This window comes from Rhododendron vialii, chromosome 5a (genome assembly GCF_030253575.1).
Source record: "Rhododendron vialii isolate Sample 1 chromosome 5a, ASM3025357v1".
NCBI lineage: Eukaryota > Viridiplantae > Streptophyta > Magnoliopsida > Ericales > Ericaceae > Rhododendron > Rhododendron vialii.
In genome coordinates this window covers 15,150,345-15,173,537 of record NC_080561.1, presented here as the reverse complement: position 1 = coordinate 15,173,537, position 23,193 = coordinate 15,150,345, and the positions used below count along the sequence as shown (strand labels likewise).

At 39.8% G+C, this 23,193-nt stretch overlaps 1 protein-coding gene across 4 annotated transcripts; it reads right to left on the bottom strand.

Annotated features, from left to right (window-relative positions):
• Positions 1-287: 287 nt before the first annotated feature.
• Positions 288-22,785, bottom strand: LOC131325821 (regulator of nonsense transcripts UPF3-like). 4 transcript variants are annotated; one of them, XM_058358279.1, is made up of 13 exons: positions 22,282-22,785; positions 20,141-20,247; positions 19,783-19,878; positions 19,596-19,694; positions 19,406-19,485; positions 19,119-19,232; positions 15,205-15,352; positions 9,750-9,823; positions 6,336-6,792; positions 5,980-6,078; positions 5,657-5,781; positions 5,517-5,570; positions 288-1,009 (listed from the first exon to the last, which is right to left on the bottom strand). In XM_058358279.1, exons 1-12 carry the CDS (start codon positions 22,419-22,421, stop codon positions 5,532-5,534), a joined length of 1,578 nt encoding a protein of 525 aa, XP_058214262.1. In that variant the 5' UTR covers positions 22,422-22,785; the 3' UTR covers positions 288-1,009; positions 5,517-5,531. The 4 variants fall into 4 exon arrangements, with proteins under 4 accessions (XP_058214262.1, XP_058214258.1, XP_058214259.1 ...); XM_058358275.1 differs by having other exon boundaries at positions 288-996; XM_058358276.1 differs by having other exon boundaries at positions 288-986.
• Positions 22,786-23,193: the final 408 nt, after the last annotated feature.

Genomic DNA, 23,193 nt, shown 5'->3' with positions numbered 1-23,193 from the left:
AATTCAGGAAATTTGTATTGATGTATTTTTACTCCTCTTTTGTATTCGCACTCTTGGATGCCCTTATCAAATGTGAGTTCATTACATCATCTCTTCATCTGTCAAAAATAAAGCAATTACCAATACCCCTCCCCCGCCATCACCGTCACTCCCCAACTACCAATACCCCTCTCCTCACGGCAACAAAAACGACTCCATTTTCAGCCTCATAGTAGCACATAAATAGTTCAAAAAACAGAAGAAAAAAAACAGTCCGGATTTAGAGTAAGTTGAATCAGCAAAGGATATAGAACAAAATGCAAGTCCATTTCAGCCTCATCCACCACCACCACCACACACCAAAAGCAATATCATCAGTTTCAACTGACTCTAAAGTCCAATTCTCACCTCTTTCAAAGCCACTCTACTCTGTATTTGCCGTCTACTAAAGACATACTGTGGAGCCAAAAGCACTCACTCCCAGCATTGTACTTCGGGTATTTTTTACTCAAACCCAAAAGACCAATTACACAGAGCCCACTTATATAACCTGGGTAAAATGATCTATTCCAGGCGTTTATTTACAGTTTTAAAACACAAAACAAGAAACCCACCTACAATCCTAAAATATCTCGATGGCTAGCTGAGTCAATGGCGATAGGAGGATATCATAACTCCCCTTCCTTTGAGCAAAACCCCGTTAAAGGGACGCCCTTATGAAAACTGTGGTGTTATATATGCCTGTAGCATGAAAATATCTCCCCATTGCTATTCCTCTTGGCTCATTTTCTGGCCATCTTTGATTAAGTAGGATCCATATTTCTTCATCCCATTGAACAGTCGCATGAATTATCTTGCATCATTAGTGGTATACGAAGTTCCTTTGAGGTCCTCCAGAAGATACCCGTTTTGCTCAAACTTTGCTAACACCCGATTATCCATTTAGCAAAAAAGAGCCTCCGGCCACTAGGATGTGGTACTCCAACTTGGTAAGACCAAGAATTTCACTGGAAATCACTGAACAAGACAGCTATAGATTATCACCATACATAAAAGCATCTTTCAACAACTTTACACATAAAAGCATACCCCAAATGTATAGTTTCTTAAATCAACAAAATGCAATATGAAAGTAGTACCCAAATATTGACATTTATCTACTTGAACTACAAACAAGGGCTTCAGCTTAATAAATCATTTGCCGCATTTCTACTCAGGTCTCATATTACGGAGTTGCAGATGAATATAAAAGGCATTGTACTTGCACTGATGTTTACTTTTCTGTTAAGGGAGTCTCACCGGCAGATGGGGCTGCTAAATAATTATGTGGTTAATATGTGTTGCATCAGTTTTGGATTAGGATCACTTGTAAAGCACAATTACTTTGTCCATTTTAAAACATTTGTAATGGTTTTTTTATTGAATATGCTGGAAAGTATATTCAACAACGAAAAAGAGAAATAAAAAACCTTCTTATGCCATTTCTTCTTCTGTAAGCTTGAAAAGAAAAGGGAAAGAAGACATTTTTACTGATTTCATTAACAAGGTTAAATCTGTGCCCACTAAGGATCTCAAAGGAAGAATTCCACACCGGAGTAGGTGAATTTGTTCTTCTTGAACAACTTTTTAATTTGTCTAAGCAAGCATTCGAATATTCTAGTTTCACATTACAAGTTTCTAGCAGTCCTCCTGCTGAAATTACTAGTCTATAAATGCAAGAATTTGAGGCAGTGTGGGAAAAAAAGAACTCCCTCCTAGGAATAACAGAAAAAATATTTCTTTTACCATTCACCAGCTGCTAAAATTCCTGGTACTATTATTTAGTCGTTTGTCCCACATTGGTTAGTTCAGTCTTGTAGTGAAGTATATCATAATATAAATAATGAGTATTTGTGTTAGGGTTAATGAACACCCTAAAATCACTTTTATCTTTTCTCTCAAACATGGTATCAGAGCTACATCCTAAACCTAATCCACCAACATAACCACCACTGCCACTGCCCACCATCATCCCCGACCACCGCTGTCACCCACCATTGTCGTCGTTGACCTTCTAAACCCTAATCTCGGTACAAAACCCTAAACCCTGTACAAAAACCCTATGAAACCCTAAATCAGAGCTCGAAACCCCTTTAATCTAGTTTAGAAATCATGTTCGAAGTTCCAAAACCATGATTCGAAGTTTGAAACCCACCAATCGATGTTCGAAAATCCATTTCGTAGTCTGAAACTCCTGATTCGATGTTCAAAAGATCTTTCTGGAGTTTGAAAACCCCATTCGAAGTTCACAAACCCTCAATAGCAGCTCGCAACCCCATTTTGCAGTTGGAAATCATCTTTATCGTGTTCGAAATCATCTGAATCGCATCTGTTTGATTGTGAAATCATCCAGGTTGAGATCGAAGAAGCCCTAATCGATTTAGGAAAGGTTCTAAATCTCCTGGTTGTTAATCGCGATCTGTGTTTGCGACTCATTGTGTTGGCTATCTGTTTCCTAGGTGCAATTGCTGCAAATGATCTTTGTTTTCTATAACGATATCTGGTTCTAAGGTTATCTGTAACGCGCAGTAAGTCTGTTCCATGTTGTTTGAAGTTGCTCTCTGTTTAGATTTGCTATTCGCTATTACGCAATCTGCTGCTTTGCAATCTCCAGTTTGGCTTCTGGTTGCAAGCCCTGGTCAGGTGCTGTGATATCTTCCTTATTTTGGTCCATATATGGAATTGGTTGTTGGTTATTGCTCGATTACCATGTCGGAATCAGTTGGTTGTGTTCAGATGGGTACCGTAGCTTGCAGTGGTATGTTTTCTTGTAGCTCATTGTTGATGCGAGTTGATAGTGCGGGGCGATTGGTTGTTTCCTCCACTGTTCATAGTTGGTGTTTTGTTGGTTGTCCGGTTCCGATTACACATTGTGTTTTGGTTTATTAAAAATGGTCACGAGTTCTTCCATTGTTTCTAGTCGTGACTGCGGTCAGGACCATGGTTCTTAGTACATTTGTGGTTTTGGTGGCCGAGAATTTAGTCGTGTGGGTCGCCCATCAGGGGAGGTGGCTGTGTACGAATTGTGAAAGGACAAGTCATACAGTGGAGTATTGTTATGATCTTCATGGTTTCCCTAAGTAACAAAACCCCGGAGGTTGCTCCATATGGACTTCCTTGAGCACATCACCGTGTAAGAAAGCTTTCTTGACATCCAATTGAAACAAGAGAAATAAGAACTCAAACAGGAGTAATCTTGGCGACTGGAGAAAAGGTCTCGACTTAATCAGCCCCATACGTTTGTGTGTAGCCTTTGGCCACAAGGCGTGCCTTGTACCGCTTGACAATACCATCCAGATTATATTTGATTGTAAAGACCCACCGACAACAACGGTAGACTTTCCTGGCAGAAGAGGAACTCTCCATGAAAATGGCACTTCCACCAGGAAAGTAGATTGTTGGTAGGTTTTTACGGTCAAATATAATCCGGATGAAACTGTCCAGCGGTATAAGGCACGCCTTGTGGCCAAAGGCTACACGCAAACGTATGGAAGATTACCTCGAGCTTGGTTTCGAAGGTATAGTGATGCTGTGTTACAGTTTGGTATGCGCTGCTTTCATTCTAATCATTCTATCTTCTCTATTTAGTCGGATCGGGGGGGAATAGCGTTGATTGTGTATGTAGATGATATCACCATTACTGGGGTTGATCAAAAAGGTATTGATGAGTTGAAACTGTTCTTACAACGTCAGTTGCACGCCAAAGACTTGGGTAAGTTGCAGTATTTCTTGGGTATTGAGGTAGGAGCGAAGCTTGTGAAAACTCCTATGGATCCAAATGTCGAACTTTGTGTTGATGAGGGGGAGATATTTCCTCATCCGGATCGGTATCGCCACTTAGTTGGCAAGTTGAACTATTTCCTCATCCGGACTAGTATCGCCGCTTAGTTGGCAACTTGAATTATCTTACCAATACACGTCTTGAAATCTCATTTTATGTTAGTATGGTAAGTCAGTTTATGTCAGCTTCTTGTCTTCCACATTGGGAAGCCTGTCTTCATATTGTTAAGTATCTTAACTCATCCTGGACGTGGTCTATTTTACCGTTCTAATGGTCATCTACGTGTTGAGGCCTTCACTGACACCGATTGAGCAAGATCACCATCTGATAGTCTTCGACAACTGGGTACTGTACTTTTATTGGTGGCAATCTAATTACCCGGAAGAGCAAGAAACAAACAGTTGTTGCAAAGCAAGATCTAGCGCAGAAGCAGAATCGAGTCATGGCTCACACTACTGTCCAGTTACCCATCCCTATGTATTGTGATAATCAGGCGGCAATACATATTGCTTCTAATCCGGTATTTCATGAGAGAACCAAACATATCGAAGTAGATTGTCAGATTGTTGGAAAAAAGATAGATGGTGGTGTGTTGGCTACTCCCTTCATGTCTACAGGAGCTCAGTTAGTTGGCTAATATCTTCACCAAACCATTGTTTAAACCACATTTAGAGTTACGTAACAATTTGGGATTTTGTGATATTTATTCTCCGGCTTAAGGGGGAGTGTTACGTATTGTTTAGTGGTTTGTCCCACATTGGTTAGTTTAGTCTTGTGGTGAAGTATCTCATAATATAAAATATAAATAATGAGTATTTGTGTTAGGGTTAAAACACCCTAATCACTTTTTATCTTCTCTCTCAAACAATTGCAAACTCATGGGGGCAGCTAAAACAAGGATAAGAGTATCTAGCCACCAAAGTTTAACAAGGACATAAATTCAACAATAAGCCCAACAAAAAGGGGCTCAACATCACAAGAAAGTTGTGTTTCACACCTCAAATGATATCTTAAAACCATCAGTCCTAAGTCGCCTCCCCATTGGTCACCACAAAGTTTAGTCATAACATTGGTCCCCACAAAGACCAATGCTGGCTTTTGGAAGGTGGAATAGGCTGTGATGTATCTCTGCATAATTTGAATAGGGTGATGAAGACTTGGAGCGTGACTCATATCATACGTAATGTGGCAACTTTCAAGAGACAAATCCACGAACTTTAAAGTCTTTAATTTTTTTGTGGAAGGTAGATTTTTGTGATCCCCTTGGTGGGCTTTCAATACCTCTGATGTAAAAAGGGTGACGGCCCACTGCCGTCCTTTCATTATAATTCCACCATATTGTCATTAAGAACACTGGTCACCGTAAGGGTAATTGGCTAACATGATCAGATTCATAGACTGATATATGGAAGCCTATTCCACCACTCAATGTATCCAACTAAGAACTAAGTCACCAACCAACTGAGCTTTCTAGCATTCATTCATTCAGTAAAAAACTATGATATATAATTGATATGTGGTATTGGCTAACATGATCAGATTCATAGACTGATATATGGAAGCCTATTCCATCAGTCAATGTGTCCAACTAAGAACTAAGTCACCAACCAACTGAGCTTTCTAGCATTCATTCATTCAGTAAAAAACTATGATATATAATTGATATGTGGCACGGAAGAAGATACCCAGAAGGCAAAAATAACAGGAATAAGCTTACCTGTCAAAAAAGCCACTAAGAACCAGCACTTGACTTCTGAACCCAAACTTGTTTCTGCATTCACAAAGTAACATACCTAGAGGGTCAAGAAAATGACCCAACAGAGAACTGATATTTCACTAAACTTATACTGCAAGTACCTCATGGGAACCATAATTGGAGGAACCTCCTCTCTTCAAGGGCTTTCCCTCGCCTATGATAAAAGAGCCATCTGCATCTTTCAAATTATGTGTTATCCCCCGGCGCCCGCTGTGTTTATGGGAACCTGCATAAGTTGATATATGCAAATCAAAAGACCAGAAGGGTACAAGGAGGGGAAGCTTTTTTTTTAATCCGCAAGAGGGGAAGTATTTGACGACATGTGTATCTAAGTGTATATATCTACAGCGTATATGTATATCAAAAAAAATGTATTTATGTATGTATATAGGTATGTATTCAGATTCCTATCGGCAGAACTGACCATTATCTAGCAAGGGGTAGCCACTGCGTCCACTTCCAACAGCTTTGACATCCCCACTCCTTGCATTTGACATGTCACTTTTCAGCTCTCCAGAACTTCCTGAAAAACATTTACACAAAAAAATCGCAACTGATGTCTAAATAAATAAATAAATAAGAAAGAGTAGTAGCATCTGGCTATCCAATTCTGCAGGAATTATCCATCCATCAACTTATTTCCCAGTTTGTGAGGCATTGTACGTTCATAGAAAAGGGGACAATAGAGGGAGGCAATAATAAGGTGGGGGTAGGAAGGGCTTCCCACTCAATATCACGTTACTTATGTCCGGGACTACTTCAGCTTAGTAATGGACCCACCATCTACAGAATCTGGCCGTAACTGAGTAGATTGGGAAGTACAAGACGATAAAGACTCATCACTTGGATGTGATCCATCTGAACGGCGAAGAGGAGTCCAAACACCACGATCAGGCCTATCCTTGTTCCTTGTACGTCTCTCCTGCTTCTCACTGGACAAACCATGCAAATCATTCCCAGTGAACTTATCTACCAGTGCCCCATTTGCATCCTTCACGAACAACTGTACATTAGGTGGTCGAGGAGGTCTCTTGTCCTTTTCCAGATTCGAGGTGTGCATTTGCTGTTCAGAATGAGCTACAGGTGATGATTGGGTTTGCCGTGCATCCTTGTTTAGAAGTATGCTTCTGATCATCCTTCCACTACCTTCACGCGTCTGGTTCTGTTTAAAAGAACTTGAGCCGAGTGAATTTTTAACAGATGTTGCACTCTGCTGCAATGACATTGCACCAGACACCTGTAAAAGGAGTGCAAACCTCAGCCAAGCATAACATTTTTTGGATGAGAATCAGAGAAATCATACCTCCTAAAGAAACATGCCAACAGATGTGCACCCAAACATATGCAAGGGGTGGCAAAATCATAAATTCAGTATGGCATGTAACAGCATGACAAAGTTACCAATTATTCTGATTCTAAAACAAAGCTTGCATACAGAAGATTATCAAGTTCAGACCTTTGTCCAAATTAGAGATGGCAATGGTGTAGACTTAAGCAGTAACTAGCCCCAACCTGTTCCCTTACAAGTACAGGCAGAAATAAAGTTTTTATCACTTACATAGTGGCCCCCTATACCTCAAAAAAATCAAGGAACTCAAGAGATGTTATGACGTGGAACCTTGCCCCCAAATCAAAGCCGGAAGGCATAGAGAGGGCATGCCTAGAGATCCGATTCAATTTTTCTGTGCTCATTACCTTTATTCCTTGAGCTCTACTAACAGCAGAGACAATTCGCAGAGAACCACGCAGAGACAAATGCGTTTGGCCCCATTTCGGGTCCCCAAAAAATCTAGAAAAATATCCATAAATTTTTGAATATTATTTTATGGGGCCCTGTAAAAAATCAGCTCCAGTGGATATCGGTAAGTATTATTTTTTGATTCGTAGGGACGAAACTGCTCAGTTCGCCCTTACGAATCAAAAAGTAATACTTACCGATATCTACTGGAGTTGATTTTTTACAGGGCCCCATAAAATAATATTAAAAAATTTATGGATATTTTTCTAGATTTTTTTGGGACCCGAAATAGGGCCAAACGCGTTTGTCTCTGCGTGGTTCTCTGCGAATTGTCTCTGCTCATAGTTTTTTTGTTATTCCTTCATTCAAAATCCAGAGCATCAGGAATGCACAAAACCCTAGAGATAGACAAAACCAATCCTGAAAGTGCACATAATTGTCCCACTTTTAACCAGAAATAACATGACCTGTATTCCTCTTCTTCCCCCAGGTCACCTCATATAGATGGAGATGCTACTCACACAAAACACTGCAAAACGTAACGGTATTCTGTCGTAATTTATGAAACAGCCAGTGGGTAGGCTTGTTCCTCGCAAATGGCCACAGCTTCATCCCTGCAAACCACTGCTGCGTGCTGTTCCTGATTCCTACTTCGATAAGGAAGATAAAACTACTTTCCTAGCAAGCAAGACTTTTGGATTGGAACCTTCTTCAACTTATGATTCCATTTTGTGTCAGCTACAGCTTAGATCACCTAGATTCTGCCGCATTAAGAATATTTAGTGTAAAAGGTCCACATTCTTGGTAATCTTCACTTAATCCCGAACACATGTATCATCCCGATATATAATTGACTGCCAACTAACAAGTAGAAGGCATACAACCTAATTAGTTTTTCCTCTCTTTCTTTGACCCACAGAAGGAGCTCACCGAGAGGATTTTCTCGTAATTCTCACACCTTAAATTCATAATTCATTTCTCCTTGTATCACTCATACCAAAACCACCACAATGAAATTCTGGCAGTGGTAATGGCAGAATGAGACAGGAGTGGCAGTTGAGAGGATTTGGTAATACAAAGATGTCCAAGAAAAGAAAGCCAGCAAAGTGCTAATAGTAGTAGAATAGTATATACTTCTGGTCCAATTCAAAGGTAAGTTCCTGTTGAACACCAGAAACAGGCAACAAAATTTTTAAAAAGATTGAGGTATCTAGGCAAATTGTTAACCTCTGTCTCAAATAAGGACCAAAGCTACAAGGGCGATGACTAATTCTTTGTTGAACTAAAAGCAACTTATTTTAACCAAAAATGAACTGCAAAGATTTTAATATCCATTTTACATCGGCCAAGGGAAAGGAAAACACTTTCATTGAAGTTGACTTAATCGCAGATTTCCTTCCTCAGGTCAATAATATCAGGACAGAATGTATTAGCTCTGGGAGCTTTCTTCTTGACAGCTTAGTGAAAAAGATCAATAACCTATGGGCTTGGTTTCCTCACGAGCCAATCATATTGTATCCTCACTTGATCAGGATAGGCTAGAAAAGGGATCGGACAGAAAAGAACCTGATTTATTTCATTCCCTTAAAAAGAAAGTCAAAGGACCATTTGAAGAAGTCAGATCCATACACTGAATGGATCTTTTTGCCCCAGCACTTGGCGAATCTCTTTTTCTCCAATCCGCATCGTTGGCCTCAATCATTTTCCAATCTGGAATGAATTTATTTTCTTTTGAAGCTCAAAGCACGGGGCTTTCATGGCGTAGAACAGAGCAATTTTTTTTCTCCTTCAAACGAATGAGCAGATGGTCCGCTTGAAACCCTATGCCCACTAGTTCCCTTATCACTCCGAAGAACAAGTGTTGCTCTTCATTCTTCATAGGTCATCAGCTACTATAGTATTAACCCTTCCCAGACAAGTGGATTTCCAGTGAATGATAAATATTCTCCTCGCCTTTGGGAATAAAAGTATATGGAAGAACCGTTCGACATAAAGTTCAATTAAGCAATAAAGTGAAAACATTGCAAGCATGCATGCAAACAAGTGGCGACATGGAAATGGTCATTAACGTCCCACCACCAGGGGAACTCATTTGCTGAAAGTTATGCAAGCCAAGATGGTGATATGCTACAGGGGTGTGTTGCATGGTAGCTTTTGGTGATAATGCAGAAAGGGAATCTACTTCAATTAAACTAGGACACCTCATACAATAATATTGTGTGATCAAGAAAACCACCGCAATCTCCTTCGTAACCTTATTTTCGACCACTACTAATTTATTACTGAGAATATTTTACCATTGAAGTGCACCCATACACACCCAAAAACAGTCCATGCAGCTATTCAAATAAATTCCATGGATTAAACCACCCCACACATGTAAAGGGGTGAAGAGAATCTAGCAGGAATACAAACTAATGGAGGGAGGGGAGGCTCCAAGAAATGAAAAGGCTTACATGAGAAATTTCTCTCTCTTTTCCCTTCAAAAGCAGGATTTTCTTCTTCCCAATATCAATACTTCCAGAAATACCTGAAAAAGACTTGTCAAATTGCATACAAAACAAGAGAATGGTATGCAAATAAAAATTAATTACTCCCCCACCCCCATCGCATATGATAGTCCCTCCAGGGAATTCCAACTTTTTAAGGAACCATGTGCACATTCCATTCAAATATACTGTAAAAGACATTAACTTTCAAAATTGCCTCTTTATTCACCCTTTTGAATCCCTTTACAGTCAATAGTATACTGGAAAACTTGGACATTATCCTGATTTTTTGAAGTGGACTAACAACTTGGAACATCACTAGGGAGGAGGTAAGGGGGCCCCTAATACGAAGGGGGGTGGGAAGAGGTCCAAGCGTTAGCATTCAAGATCGCTAGCTGGAATATTAGGCTAGCTGGAATATTAGGGGATTGAATAATCCCCTAAAGCAGAAAGAGATTAAGTCTCTTTTTCATTCTCAGAAATTACATTTTTGTAGTGTTTTAGAAGCTAAAGTCAGGAAGGAAAATCTTAATGATGTCTGTAGGCATTGCTTTCCTAATTCCTGGAAGTGTTTGGATAATTCGGGTAGTCATAGTACTGCTAGAATTGTGCTTGGCTGGGATCCTAGTATTTTGGGGGTTCTTTTGATGTTCTCTTCCGATCAACTTTTGTGTGCGCAAGTGACTTGTCTGGATACTCAGAGGGTTTGCTATATCTCTGCTGTGTATGGGGCTAATGCTTTGTTGGATAGGAGAGAGTTGTGGGCTTCCATGACAGCCTTGTCTTCTGCTATAGGGCATTCTCCTTGGCTTCAAATGGGAGATTTTAATGTAGTCTGTCGAAGCTCTGAAAGGCTGGGAAATTTTGATATTGCAGCATCTACTGAGTTTCAACAGTGTTTGTTTGACATTAATATGGAGGAATTGATTACTCGGGGTACGTGGTTCACGTGGACTAATCGGAGAGGTGGAGCAGGTGCCAATATGAGCAGGCTGGATAGGGTGGTAGTTAATGCTAGTTGGCTGGATGTTTTCCCTGAATCTGAGGCTTTGGTTCATTCCCCAGGTATCTCTGCCCACTGTTCTTTATTGGTTTCTGTTCTTCATGTAGTTCCCTGTAGAAAGCCTTTTCGGTTTTTCAATTACTGGATGAAGCATCACTTGTTCAAGGATTTAGTGTTGAATTCTTGGACTCAACCTTCTACTGGTTCTGCTATGCCTAAGCTTTCTCTTAAACTTCGAAGACTGAAGCCTGTTTTGAGGGGGCTAAATGATCAGTGTCTAATATCTCTGGGAGGGTTTTTGAGGCTAGACTGCATTTAGAGCATCTTCAATCTCGTTGTGTTCAGATTTTGGGAGATGAAAGTTTGCGGCTGCAGGAAAAGGAAGCTCTTAGACAATTTATGGAGCTCAGTAATGCTGAAGAATCCTTTAAAAAACAGAAATCTAGGGTGGCTTGGCTTGCCTTAGGAGACAAGAATACTAAGTTTTCCCATCACAAAGTTGCTAGTAATTGCATGCGAAACAACATTCTGAGTTTGACAAATGCAGAAGGGGTCAGGTTGGACAAACCTGAGGAGTTGCAACAAGAAATTATTCAGTTCTACAAAGGTTTGCTTGGGACCAAATTTCAGGATAGGACAGATGCTACGGGTTGTTTGCACCAGATTATTAAGAAGAAAGTCCCTGCTTCTATACAAATGGGCCTTATTCAACCTGTTTCTGCGGCTGAAGTTAAAAATGCTCTAATGTCCATTAAAGGAGATAAAGCACCTGGGCCTGACGGCTTTTGTTCTAGTTTTTTCCAGCAAAATTGGGAGATTGTAGGACAGGATTTGGTAGATGCAGTTTTGCTGTTTTTTGAGAAAGGGTACATTCTTAAGGAATGGAATTCTACATCCTTAACTTTGGTTCCTAAGAGCATCCACAATGTAATAATCAAAATCAAAAGATTGCTAAAGTTAACAATGCGTGCTTAAAAAAGTGCTCACATTGTAATAATCAAAGTTAGCAACCTCCTAACCAATAATCAAATTTGGGCATTTGAATAATCAAAAGTAACAATGTGGGACTTCACATTGCTAACTTTAGCAACCCTCTAAATGAATAATCAAAAACTGAAGTGGCAAGTTTTGATTATTCACTTTTGATTATTACATTGCGGAAGCTCTAAGACCTCCAACCCTTCTACTATTAAAGAATATAGAACCATTGCCTGTTGCAATGTGGTTTATAAAGTAGTTACCAAAGTCTTGGCAAAGAGGATGCAACAGGTTTTGCCTGTTGTAGTAAGCCAATCCCAGTCAGCTTTTATTAAGGGGAGAAGCATTGTGGACAATGTTCTGCTTATGCATGAACTTATTAGGAATTATCATAGAAATGATGGGCCTCCTAGGTGTGCAATCAAGGTTGATCTTATGAAACCATACGATTCGGTTGATTGGGATTTTTTGCTTGACACTATGATTGCTATGGAGTTTCCTGCTACATTTGTTGGATGGATAAAGGAATGCATATCCACTCCTAAGTTCTCTATCATGCTTAATGGTGGGTTAGTTGGCTACTTTCCGGGAGCTAGAGGCCTTAGGCAGGGGGATCCAATCTCCCCCTACCTTTTTTTCTTAGTTATGGAGGCTTTTTCATCCCTTTTACAGTGGAATACTGAGGATGGGAACTTCAAGTTCCATCCTAAACGCCAAGAGTTGGGAATTTCACATGTTGTGTTTGCGGATGACCTGTTTATTCTGAGTGGCGCTCATTTGGGGTCTTTACAGACTGTGTTGAAAACTTTGCAGGAGTTTCATGGGTTTTCTGGGTTACAACCTAACTTGCTGAAAAGTGCAATGTATTTTGCTGGTGTCCCCGATTCTGATAAGCAAGTCTTCTCTGATTTGTTGGGTATTCCTATAGGTCAACTTCCGGTCAAATACCTGGGGGTTCCTTTGATTAGTATGCGGCTCACTTCAACTGATTGTGCTGTTTTGAAAGACAGGATTAGGATTCAGAGCTGGACACAAAAATCTCTATCTTATGAAGGCAGGGCTAGTTCAGTCTGTCCTATTCAACATCCAAACATATTGGAGTGCCATTTTTATCCTACCTCAAAACATCACTAAGGAGAATGAGAGTGTTCTATGTGCATTTCTTTGGTCTGGAGCAGATTTGAAGCATACTGGGATAAAAGTAAGCTGGTCTTCTCTTTGTGTCCCCAAGAAGGAAGGGGGCTTGGGGTTTCGATCCATAAAAGAGTGGAATAGAGCTATCAACATGAAACATCTTTGGGCCCTTAGTCAGAAAACTGACACTTTATGGGTTAAATGGGTACATGTCTATATCCTTAAAGGTCAAAGCCTATGGGGGATTCCAATTCCAAATGAAGCTTCTTGGGTAATAAGGAAACTTCTGAAGCTAAGACTTATCCGTAAGGATTGGATGAAATATGTTATTGGTAATGGCCAGGACACCTCCTTATGGACTGATAACTGGCATCCAGTTGGGGCTCCATTCCAAAGGTTTGGTGATTCTGTGGTGGTTCATAGAGGACGGGCTCTCACGGCTAAAGTATCTTCTATTATTGAGAATGGTCTCTGGAAATGGCCTAGGCAGTGCAACAGGATCATTATGAACATTATTAGGCAAACTCCAGCTGAATTTCTCCCTAATCCATCTGTTCCTGATAAGGTCATATGGACTTTAACCTCTGATGGTAAATTTTCAGCCAAATCAGCTTGGGAAGCCTGTCGGCATAGGAATTCTTTCCAACCTTGGCATACACTTGTGTGGTTCAGCCAAGGTGTGCCTAGATGGAGTTTCACTGCTTGGCTGGCTATCTTGGGAAGGCTATCAACAAAGGACAGGTTAGTGAGTTGGGGTATGGCGGTGCCCCCTCTTTGTTCTCTGCTTGACTGATATAGAATCTCATATCCATCTTTTCTTTGAATGCCAGCTTTCTAAGATGATTTGGAGGCAAATTTTGGCTAGAAATGGGATTACTAGGCCGGTTCTGCCTTTGGCCCAGGAAAAACTTGCGTGATTCTCTGTATAAGCTGTCTTTGACAGCCTTCATTTATGTCCTTTGGGGGGAACGAAACTTGAAGATCTTCCAAGGCAAATCCAGAGGTGTTGATGGGATTGTGGGTAAAGTCTTTAACTCTGTGAGAGCCAAGGTTAGCTCTTGGTCAGTTGTCAAATTCTCCATGCAGAACAGGAGGCTTTGTGATGATTGGCTTCTAGATTCTAGGATTTTTTCTATAAACAATTGTTCATAGTTTCCTTGTGAGTTTGTTTTTTGGACGTCTCTTGGTCCTTATGATGTATAGGTGGCCAGGGTGATGCCCCTGCTAATTTCTTGTAGCTTCGTGCGTGTTTTTTGGTTATATAAATTTTTACTTGCCAAAAAAAAAAACCTTGGAACATCACAAAATGGAAGATGGACTAGCAATTTGAGAGGGAAGGAGCAACAAATGAAAAAAGAACAAAATTCACCCAAAAACAACAAAAGTCCTGCTAATATTTGCACTCACGGGTTTTCAGTGAATAGAAAATAAGCACAACTAGGAACAAATTATGTACGGTTTACATAAAACATGCAAGCATGTGGACATTGACAATACTTCCACCAGTCCAATGAGGAGAAAGAAAATTAATATGCAATATGGCAAACTACATTTTGCACCCTTACACATCACCTCAAACTTCTTCTAATCGTGACAGTCAAAACCCTACACTTCAAATCAATATTGACTGTCACCCTTCCTTCGCATCCTGTTTAGTCTTAGATAACCAACATAACAAAGTTAACATATGATCTTAGGCAGATAAAGCATCCCTCCTCCAAAAACTGAATTACCAAAACAGCTACTTCACCGCTACAGAAACACCCTATCCATCTATTTTCACTCTAGAAGCGACCCACCACCAGACATTCCGTCACCACATATATTTATTTTCTTCTGCAAGAAGACCAAGTCACGTTGCCATAATGCCATCTCTATCTACATGAAAACCTACCACCACCACCAATATTATAGCCATATGTGCCTACCAACAAAGATCATCTGTATGCAGTATGCAACAACTAACAAATGTAAGCTTTTGGTCTAACAGTTGATGACACCCAAATATAGAGCCATAGTAATGCACTCCATCTCATTCTAAACTCCTAAAAGCAATGTTTCGATGATGGATTTGGAATGGGAGGCAAAAGTAACTTTTTTTTTCTTTACTAATGTTTGGTTGGTTTCAACTATAAGACTTCAACATTTTGGTTGATATTCCATCAAAAAAAGCCATTAATGGAAACCTTGTTGGCATCTAAGAAAACTCACTGGGCATTTGCATATAAAAGCTCGAATGTTCACTAGAAGTCTAGAATAATAACATGTAAGCACCAATCAAGTGAGAATCAAAATAATAATTCTAACCACTTTCTTCTTCTGAGACTTCAGTTCCAGATGCAGCAGCTGAAGCAACAGATATCTCTGAAATTTGATGGCCATCTTGTTTAGGAACCAGCATGTCGGTTGATTTGTCCTTTCTACTTGCACTTTTTGCAGTATCCCTCAAAACATACTGTCAATCAGACCAAGGGATCAATTACCAATACCTTCAACTCACCATCGCTCTAACAACGGCATCCATCCAGACAATTAGTCAAACAACACAGCTTTAACATTGAATGACAAACGAAACAGAAAGGATTGAAGGACCAAGAATAGCCTGAACTTGGTTGCCAGAAAACTCTAATACCCTAATGATTAATGTATGGAAATGCACATTCTGTAACATGAAATAATTCCCTTCCAGAAAGAAGAATATCCCAATCCCAAAGTTATTCCTGTATATTTCAATAAAATAGAGCGTGTAGCTTTGAAAGAAAAAAAGTCAAAAAAATGATCTACTCCTACAAATGTGCCTAACATGAATATTTATTTTGACAAATTAGTATATCATTCTATTGGATGTTTATGGTTTGCTAATAAGAATAGATAGAACCCTACCCTGATCGTAGCACAATTTTAGGCATATGGCATACCATTCTTACGTACTGTACTAGAACGTTCATTGTTTCACCTAACCTCGGGCCAATACCGAAAGGAGGATAATAATCTACAGAAAGCCCAGATACAGTAACAAATTCCAATAGGAAAAAGAGCCTCTTAGGCTATCAGTCAGCACAACATTTCCTCATGATTTGAAAACTTGATGTAGGAATTTTGGAACTATGGAAAATAAAGAAACAAATCCATATCTCTTAACAACTTTGTCTGAATCTTCAGGATTTGTAGTTTTCTTGGGCCAGTGCGTAAAGAATAATTTGCTAAACTACGCATATTTACCACTTTCAATTGTTCTCAAAACTGCTTTTCATCCTTTAGTTTTTGGAAAAGGAAACAAGTATTATAAGGTTAATATGCTCTGTGAAAATGGACAATTTTCAACAAGTTGATTCCTGGTGTTTTATTTTATGTTTCCATATAGATGGATGAATCACAAATGATTTTTCATAGCCACCGGCGAAGAAAAGAGAAACAAAGGAAAATTACTCATTTAACAGGAAGAAAACAATTATGAACCAACATCAAATGCATCAGCAGTAGACCAACAACGATAAAAGGGAAAAAGAAAACTAGGTGACAACAATGATGCAAAAATTCAAAGCCTGACGGACAGATGATTCCCTTGCTAAATAAACTACTCAAGTAATTCAAATATTAAAGTCCCACTCAATCAAAATCAATGACAAAGATAGCTACAAGAAAAACAGGTAAAAAACATCAGTCAAATGGCACCAGATCATTCTGTTTCAGGACGTATCGCTGATTCCAGGGGCTCCCAACACGCAGCTAAAAGCCACAAACCATACGCTTTTCTAAACTCATGCATGAAGTAACTAAAAACAAGCTTCGCATAACAAGATGTACTTGGATATGATTTCATGTGAAGGACCCGAAGAATTTTGGGAATGCTAAATAAGCAAATAGCTTTTGAATTTTGAAAGGCCATGCACATCTGCCTATGTCTGCATTTCCTCCATCACAGTGCTACAAATATGAAAAATGTCTCTTTTAATAAGTATTAAAATTCGACCCATCACTAATAAGTCATTCCCCCTGAACCCCATCTCCCCTATATGGCAGACACAGTGCGTCTCTTACTTTTGGAAACAACACCATTTCCACAAACCATAGCGTGTCAAGCAAGATTCCATCATTCAGATCACCAATATAGAATACTCCTCCCTCCATCCCTTTTGGTTCTCCATCTTTCTGGTTTAGGATGTCCCAAAATGCATGTCCACGTTGAAAGTCAAAGCATAAAACTTCTTTTAATTTTCCAAAACTATCCCTTTGAAATGGTTATTAGTATTTTCTCAAACGAGTGATTCTATTTGAACCCACAAAAATCTTTGTAGCCCCATATTTCTCACACACCCGTTACTAGATATTTTCTATTCCCAAAATGGCCTCAACTTCAACAAATCCTAAGCCTTATTTGTCTCTAGATTTACCTGCCCATCGCCACCAAGGAAATCACTCCATCCCTCCTCTGGCCTCCACCACCATAGCCGCCACCCCAAAACTCATGATAAAATCTGGGAAACAAATATTTTGATAATTAAAAGTTTTTCCAATGACATAAATTGGTTTGCTTTTACGTTGGGTGAGCAACGAAAAACGTAATTACATAACTAAATTGGGGAAAAGCTTTGTTAGAAGAATAGTTCATATGGAACTCTTACATGAACCTGACCTTATTTCTCAAAACATATATTTGTCTTGGAGGGAAAACCTCAAGTAAAGAAAGGTTGTGGCATGAATGGTGTCTATGATTGCCGGAAAATTATCTCCAGAGCCTGTTTCAGGTGACTGCCGGCGGCACACAACTGCAAGGGGATGAGGGTTGAGTGGTGGTTGGTGGGTGAATACAAAAAGACAGATTTAGAATTTGGAAAGATGACGATAATATTCTCAGTTTGACTAACTATTTTAAATCGAATCACTCTTCTCAAAATTGGGAGAAAGGGGCAGTGTTGGCAATCAATACCTTCCCATTTGAGTTAGATGAATTAAATACACGTCCTGGTAGAAAGTTGGAACCACCAAAAGGACCGACACTGTGGGGCGGAGGCAGTATCCAGTTGAAATCACTTTCACTCCTCGCTACAATAGCTTCAGATAGTAACCATGGGGCAATTACAGTTTAATATATTACCTTGTCAACCTGGTTTCTTAATTCCCAAGTCATTAAGGCATCAACTCGTAATGAAATGAAATCAAGTGCACCTTTAGGTCTGGAATAAACATTAAATCCTTACATTATAAGAGGGTGCAAGCGTTGGAGACGGCTGTATCACTTTGATGAATGTGGTATCAAGGTTTAGTTCATTTCGAACATCCCTCAACTCCTAGGAACTGATTGAGACCAGAGAACTATTAAAACATCCATTGCCCAAAGTTTCCATGCTCTCAATTGGCACAACATCATATATTCCTCTAGCATGACATTTTCACCCGCACCAGCAAACATTGACACCTATCCTCTGACGTATTCAGCAGGCCAGCAGACATTGACACCTATCGTCTAATCAAACATTAGTTCCATCTTCTATATTCCACTCATTTGTCGTCAACCTATGATGCACGGACACGGACATGGGAATTCTAAAAAAATGAGGACACAGACATGTCAGGGGACACACCACGTGCATATTTATTTATTTATCTAAATAAATAAATAATTATAGTTTGACACCCAGAAATTTTAAAAAAAATTACAATTTGGCCCTAAGTTTTTTAAAAATTTACAATTTGACCCCTTTTTTAAAAAAAAATTACAGTTTGGCCCCTGCCATGTCCCCCGTGTCCCCATAAAAAATTAAAATTAAATTACGGGACACGCCACGTGGTGTGTCTCATATGTGTCCCCGCCGTGTCCCCGTGTCCGACACTGCGATACGTCGACCTCTAGAGGTAGGTGTCGGTGCTTCATAGTCGTCAACGCTTGCATTTCAGCTGTTAAGTTTTAAAAATGTCGCGTGCACCCAATACTATTTCATCTCTTTGCAATTGGTTACTTTGGGCATCCTTTGACAATATGGCCACACACGCGCTATGAGCAAAAAGAAGAATTGTATGATATCATTATTATCATCGATATACCAACATTTAAGAGCAGAAATACGAGTGGAAAGTATGGAAGTTCATAATGTCAACTAGCAAATGACATCAGAAAACAAGTGAAAAATAACACCAAAAAAACACAACAGGCAACAATATCTGACCAACAATATAGAAGCAAATTTTATGGGGTCAAAGGTATAGAAAAGCATCAGTACCATGGTAGTAGAAATCCTTCTCTTTTCGGACCCTCGTCTTGATGAAGCTGAACTGCGAATTCCAGATGATGCTCCAGTCGCATTTCTGGTTGGTTTCCCATTCGACGAAGGCCTCTGACATGAACCACAGGATTATAGTGAACACATGCCTTATCGAGTAGGCAAAGAATTGTGTAGCACTACGAAGCAGGAATAAAGAAGCAAGGCATGGATAAAAGAAACAGAAATGCAACTGTAAACAGACGTTACACGTATATAAATGCAAGATACTCATAATAAATAGCTACCCGAATTCCACCCTTGGCAGCTCTTTTCTGACGAATAAAATCCATTAATGGTGTGATTATAGGAGCATCCTTCGCAGCACCTATGGAAGAATAGGTAGGAAAAGAAGTAGTTATAATTTCATTTTACACCATTTCAAACCTAACATGGGTTATTTGCCAGGTACGTAAATTGTTGAGAAATATAACTAACCAGCTCGTTCAGCCTCCCTTCTTTCCAACTGTATCTCTGCACTGGGAAGATTCTCAACAGGCTTCGCAATAAATTCCAGGAACTCCAGATACTCAGAATCTAGAATTTTCCAAGAGAATTTCTTTCACTACGAATATGAAATCCTGGAATAAATGTTGCATTTAATTAGCACGACCATTTTTGGTACCTTTCAATATGGTCCCTTCACGTCCATCTTTCTTAGACCACTGCTTTGGAACGCGTTGTGAAGGAGCATACTCAACAATAGTTCGAAATTGAATACCTGGGGGTGGACGAAACCAGATCAAAACATTGTATTTCAGGGAAAACTCACACAGTGACAAATTAAGGGTTTCCGCATCAAAGACTCACTCTCAATTGCATGGTATTATGCTACTACTATTACCCACTTATAGGAGAATGCAGGCTTCCCTAACCTAACCTTGTAGTAAACCTTGAACTCAATCAAACAAATATTGTAGCAGTTCCAAGTAACAAGATTTCAAGTGTCTAATTAACTCCCATGGTATATGCTCAAGGATTACCCTTCTCATTGACAAAAACATGTCCGTCAAAGAACTCAGCAAACTCAATAACATCCTCTGGCCTCTTGAAATCGATGTAGGCTCTAGAATAGTATTGACACTTGTGGCTGCAATAAATTTCAATAAATAAGAACAACATGAGAGAATACAAACTACAAAGCATAATCTGCATTGTGACAAATCATCTTAAATGTAGAACGACCCACTCCTATACAAAAGAACGTTTTTACATATAAAGAGCCCTCTTAGTAAAGTCTGCAAATTGGGTGTCGTTAATCATTCCTAACAAGAACTTAGAACATGGTAATATCTGCACGACTTTAACAGACAGGGGAGCTGTATTCAAACATGTTAAATACCCCAAGTCCCCTGGATAGAGAACATGAGCATCATCAAATCTGAGCCCAGGCCGCTTCAAACTGGAAAGGCACTGTAACGACCCACGCCAGCTGACTTGCTTAACCCTTAGCCTAAATACGTGGCTCAAAAGGTTAACCTCGGGTTAATAGTAGCTGGTGGGTATCGCCATAAATAAAACATATTTCTCCCATATCTTACCGATGTTGGATTTTATTTGGGGGTTCTCAAAATCTCCCTCACTTATGATGCAACATCCTCATTGCATTGGCCCAACAACCTTCTCTTGGTGGCCATCGTGTGACACTTAGCTCTCTTCAGCACTTCAATGTGCTCATACCAGATTCTAGAGGTGGCCCCCACCATATAGACCATGGTTGTGCTTTGATACCAACTGTAACGACCCGCACCAGCTAACCTGCTTAACCCTTAGCCTAAACACATGGTTCAAAAGGTTAACCTCAGGTTAATAGTAGTTGGTGGGTATCACCATATATACAACATATTTCTTCCACATCTTACCGATGTGGGATTCTATTGGGGGTTCTCACAGGCACAACATAAAATGTTGGGTCACAGAAAACAGAATCACAAAACTGTCAAAACATCAACTGATTAACCAGTGAACCATGAAAGAATACTCTTGCACTTTTCCGTCTGGATAAGGGATAAGATAGTCCGTTGGAAAATTGTTCAAACTATAAACTTCTTCGATACAAGGCAATAAAAATAACAAAATTCAAAGCCAGTTAAAAGGACACAAAACGACAAGTAAAACAAGCAAAAGGTTCATTAATTACCCAACAAAGCTAGGCATTGTCTTAAATTATCAAAAAGTATGGTAGCTAATTTAAGTGATAGACAATGCCAACTATACATTGGCTTTACCTTGCCAAAAAGAAGGGGCTGCTGACTACAAAACAAAACATATACTTCTCTAATATTATCCACCGACCTCATTCACCCCAATTAGTAGAAACCCGAAATACTGCAACAGAATACCCACCAACAGCTTTCCCAATATTTCCCCGCCTGTTAAAGATGGAACTTATCACAGTGTCACTCAAATTGATCACTAAAACCCCACAACCATTGGATGCTTCCATACCCTAAGTTAAAGTAGCCCCACCCTTGCCCTAACCCATCAGGGATCCTACAAGATTAAGATTGTCATCCGGGTTTCCCCTGCATGCCCGGGTAGCTCTGTACTCAAGGGTTTCCTCGTCACAATCCAATAAATGAAGTAACAAATTCCCCTGCATAAATAGTTCCAACACGCATTCATGTCTAACTAAGAAGTATTGCAAACACAACCCTTGGTTGACCTGATGGTAAAAGGCCTGGATTACATGTTTTTCAAAACCTCTAGGTCCTACCAACTCCTTTGCGGCCAATCTCTACAAAGCTTTGTTTTAGCTTTAATTGGGGTCCGATAGGATTGGTACCCAATACTAGCCAAGGTGCGCATAAGTTGGCATGGAGACATGAGTTATCAAAAACATAAAGCAAACACTAACAGGTCCTACCAACTCCTCTTCGCGACCAATCTCTACAAAGCTTTGCTCTAGCTTTAATTGGGGTCCGCTAGGATTGGTACCCAATACTAGCCAAGGGGAGCGTAAGCTGGCACAAGACATGAGTTATCCATGTGACTCTCCAATAACTGACATAGAAGTCTCAATCCAGCAAAACCCTTTTAGCAAATTAAAGAAACTCCACAATCTGACTAACAAAGCACACACATCGAGCAATCTACGTAGTATACTAACTATGAAAACCCTAACCTGGACTTTCCGGGGAGGAAGTAGACCCAATCATAGCGTCCGGCAAAGTGGCCATCGATTTGTTCCGTGAGCGTCGACTGGGAAATCGTCGGCGGCAAGTGGCGTACCACAACCTTCGTTCGATCAAACGGGCCCTTCATTTTACCCCCAAAAGCAAAAACCCTAGAAGTTCAACTAGACGCTATAAAGATGCGACGATTCAAAAACCTAAAAGTGCCTCAATGTATCCTTGAAATCACATCTTCTCTGCGCGTACTTTTGAACGTCAATCGTGGCCGGTTCCGTGCCCTAACTTCGAATTGGTTTCGAAAGCTCCATGCGAGAGAATTTCCATGAGAGAGAAAAGTAGCACAAGAGAGAGATAGAGGAGTCGAAGGGGGTTTTGTGTGGGTATTATGACGGGTTCGGACCTTGGGTGGTGGCTTTTGCTGTGAGTTGGGACTTCAGAATTCCTCTCTCTCTCTCTCTCCCCCCTCTCGGCTGGAGCTGAATTCGTGATTAACGCTCTGTTTGTTCGGTTGTTTTCCAATTTTTTGGTGTTTGGTCGTATAAAAAATGTGAAAAATATTTTACATGTAAAGATTTTTTCATTAATGGGAAGAAAATGACTTATTTTTAAATCTTTCGTCAGGTATTTTTTCAAAATGAACCCATTGTCTTCTATTACAATTCTCACTCCTCAGTTTTCTCGATCGTTAGTCTGTTAGTCCTCTCCTACGTTCAATTCCAATATTCTCAGATCTCTTCATCGTTTAAGCCTCCTCCTCACTCTATACTATTTTGTCGATTTCTGAAAAAAAAATTCAAGTATCAACCAAACACCGAAAAATAAAAGTTTGAAATTTTGTTTTCTGAAAAAAAAATTTACATCGAAACAAACGGAGCCTTAAGCTCTGTTTGGAACTCTAAGGA

Bases quoted from the DNA above. Each gene is read 5' to 3' on its own strand.
- LOC131325821 (XM_058358279.1), bottom strand. From the start codon at position 22,421: ATGAAGGGCCCGTTTGATCGAACGAAGGTTGTGGTACGCCACTTGCCG. The intron at 19,879-20,140 runs GTAATCCTTGAG...GTCCACCCCCAG, and splicing joins TGTTTTTGTCAATGAGAAGG to GTATTCAATTTCGAACTATT. The intron at 15,353-19,118 runs GTACTGATGCTT...TCTGATTGACAG, and splicing joins GAAGGATTTCTACTACCATG to TATGTTTTGAGGGATACTGC.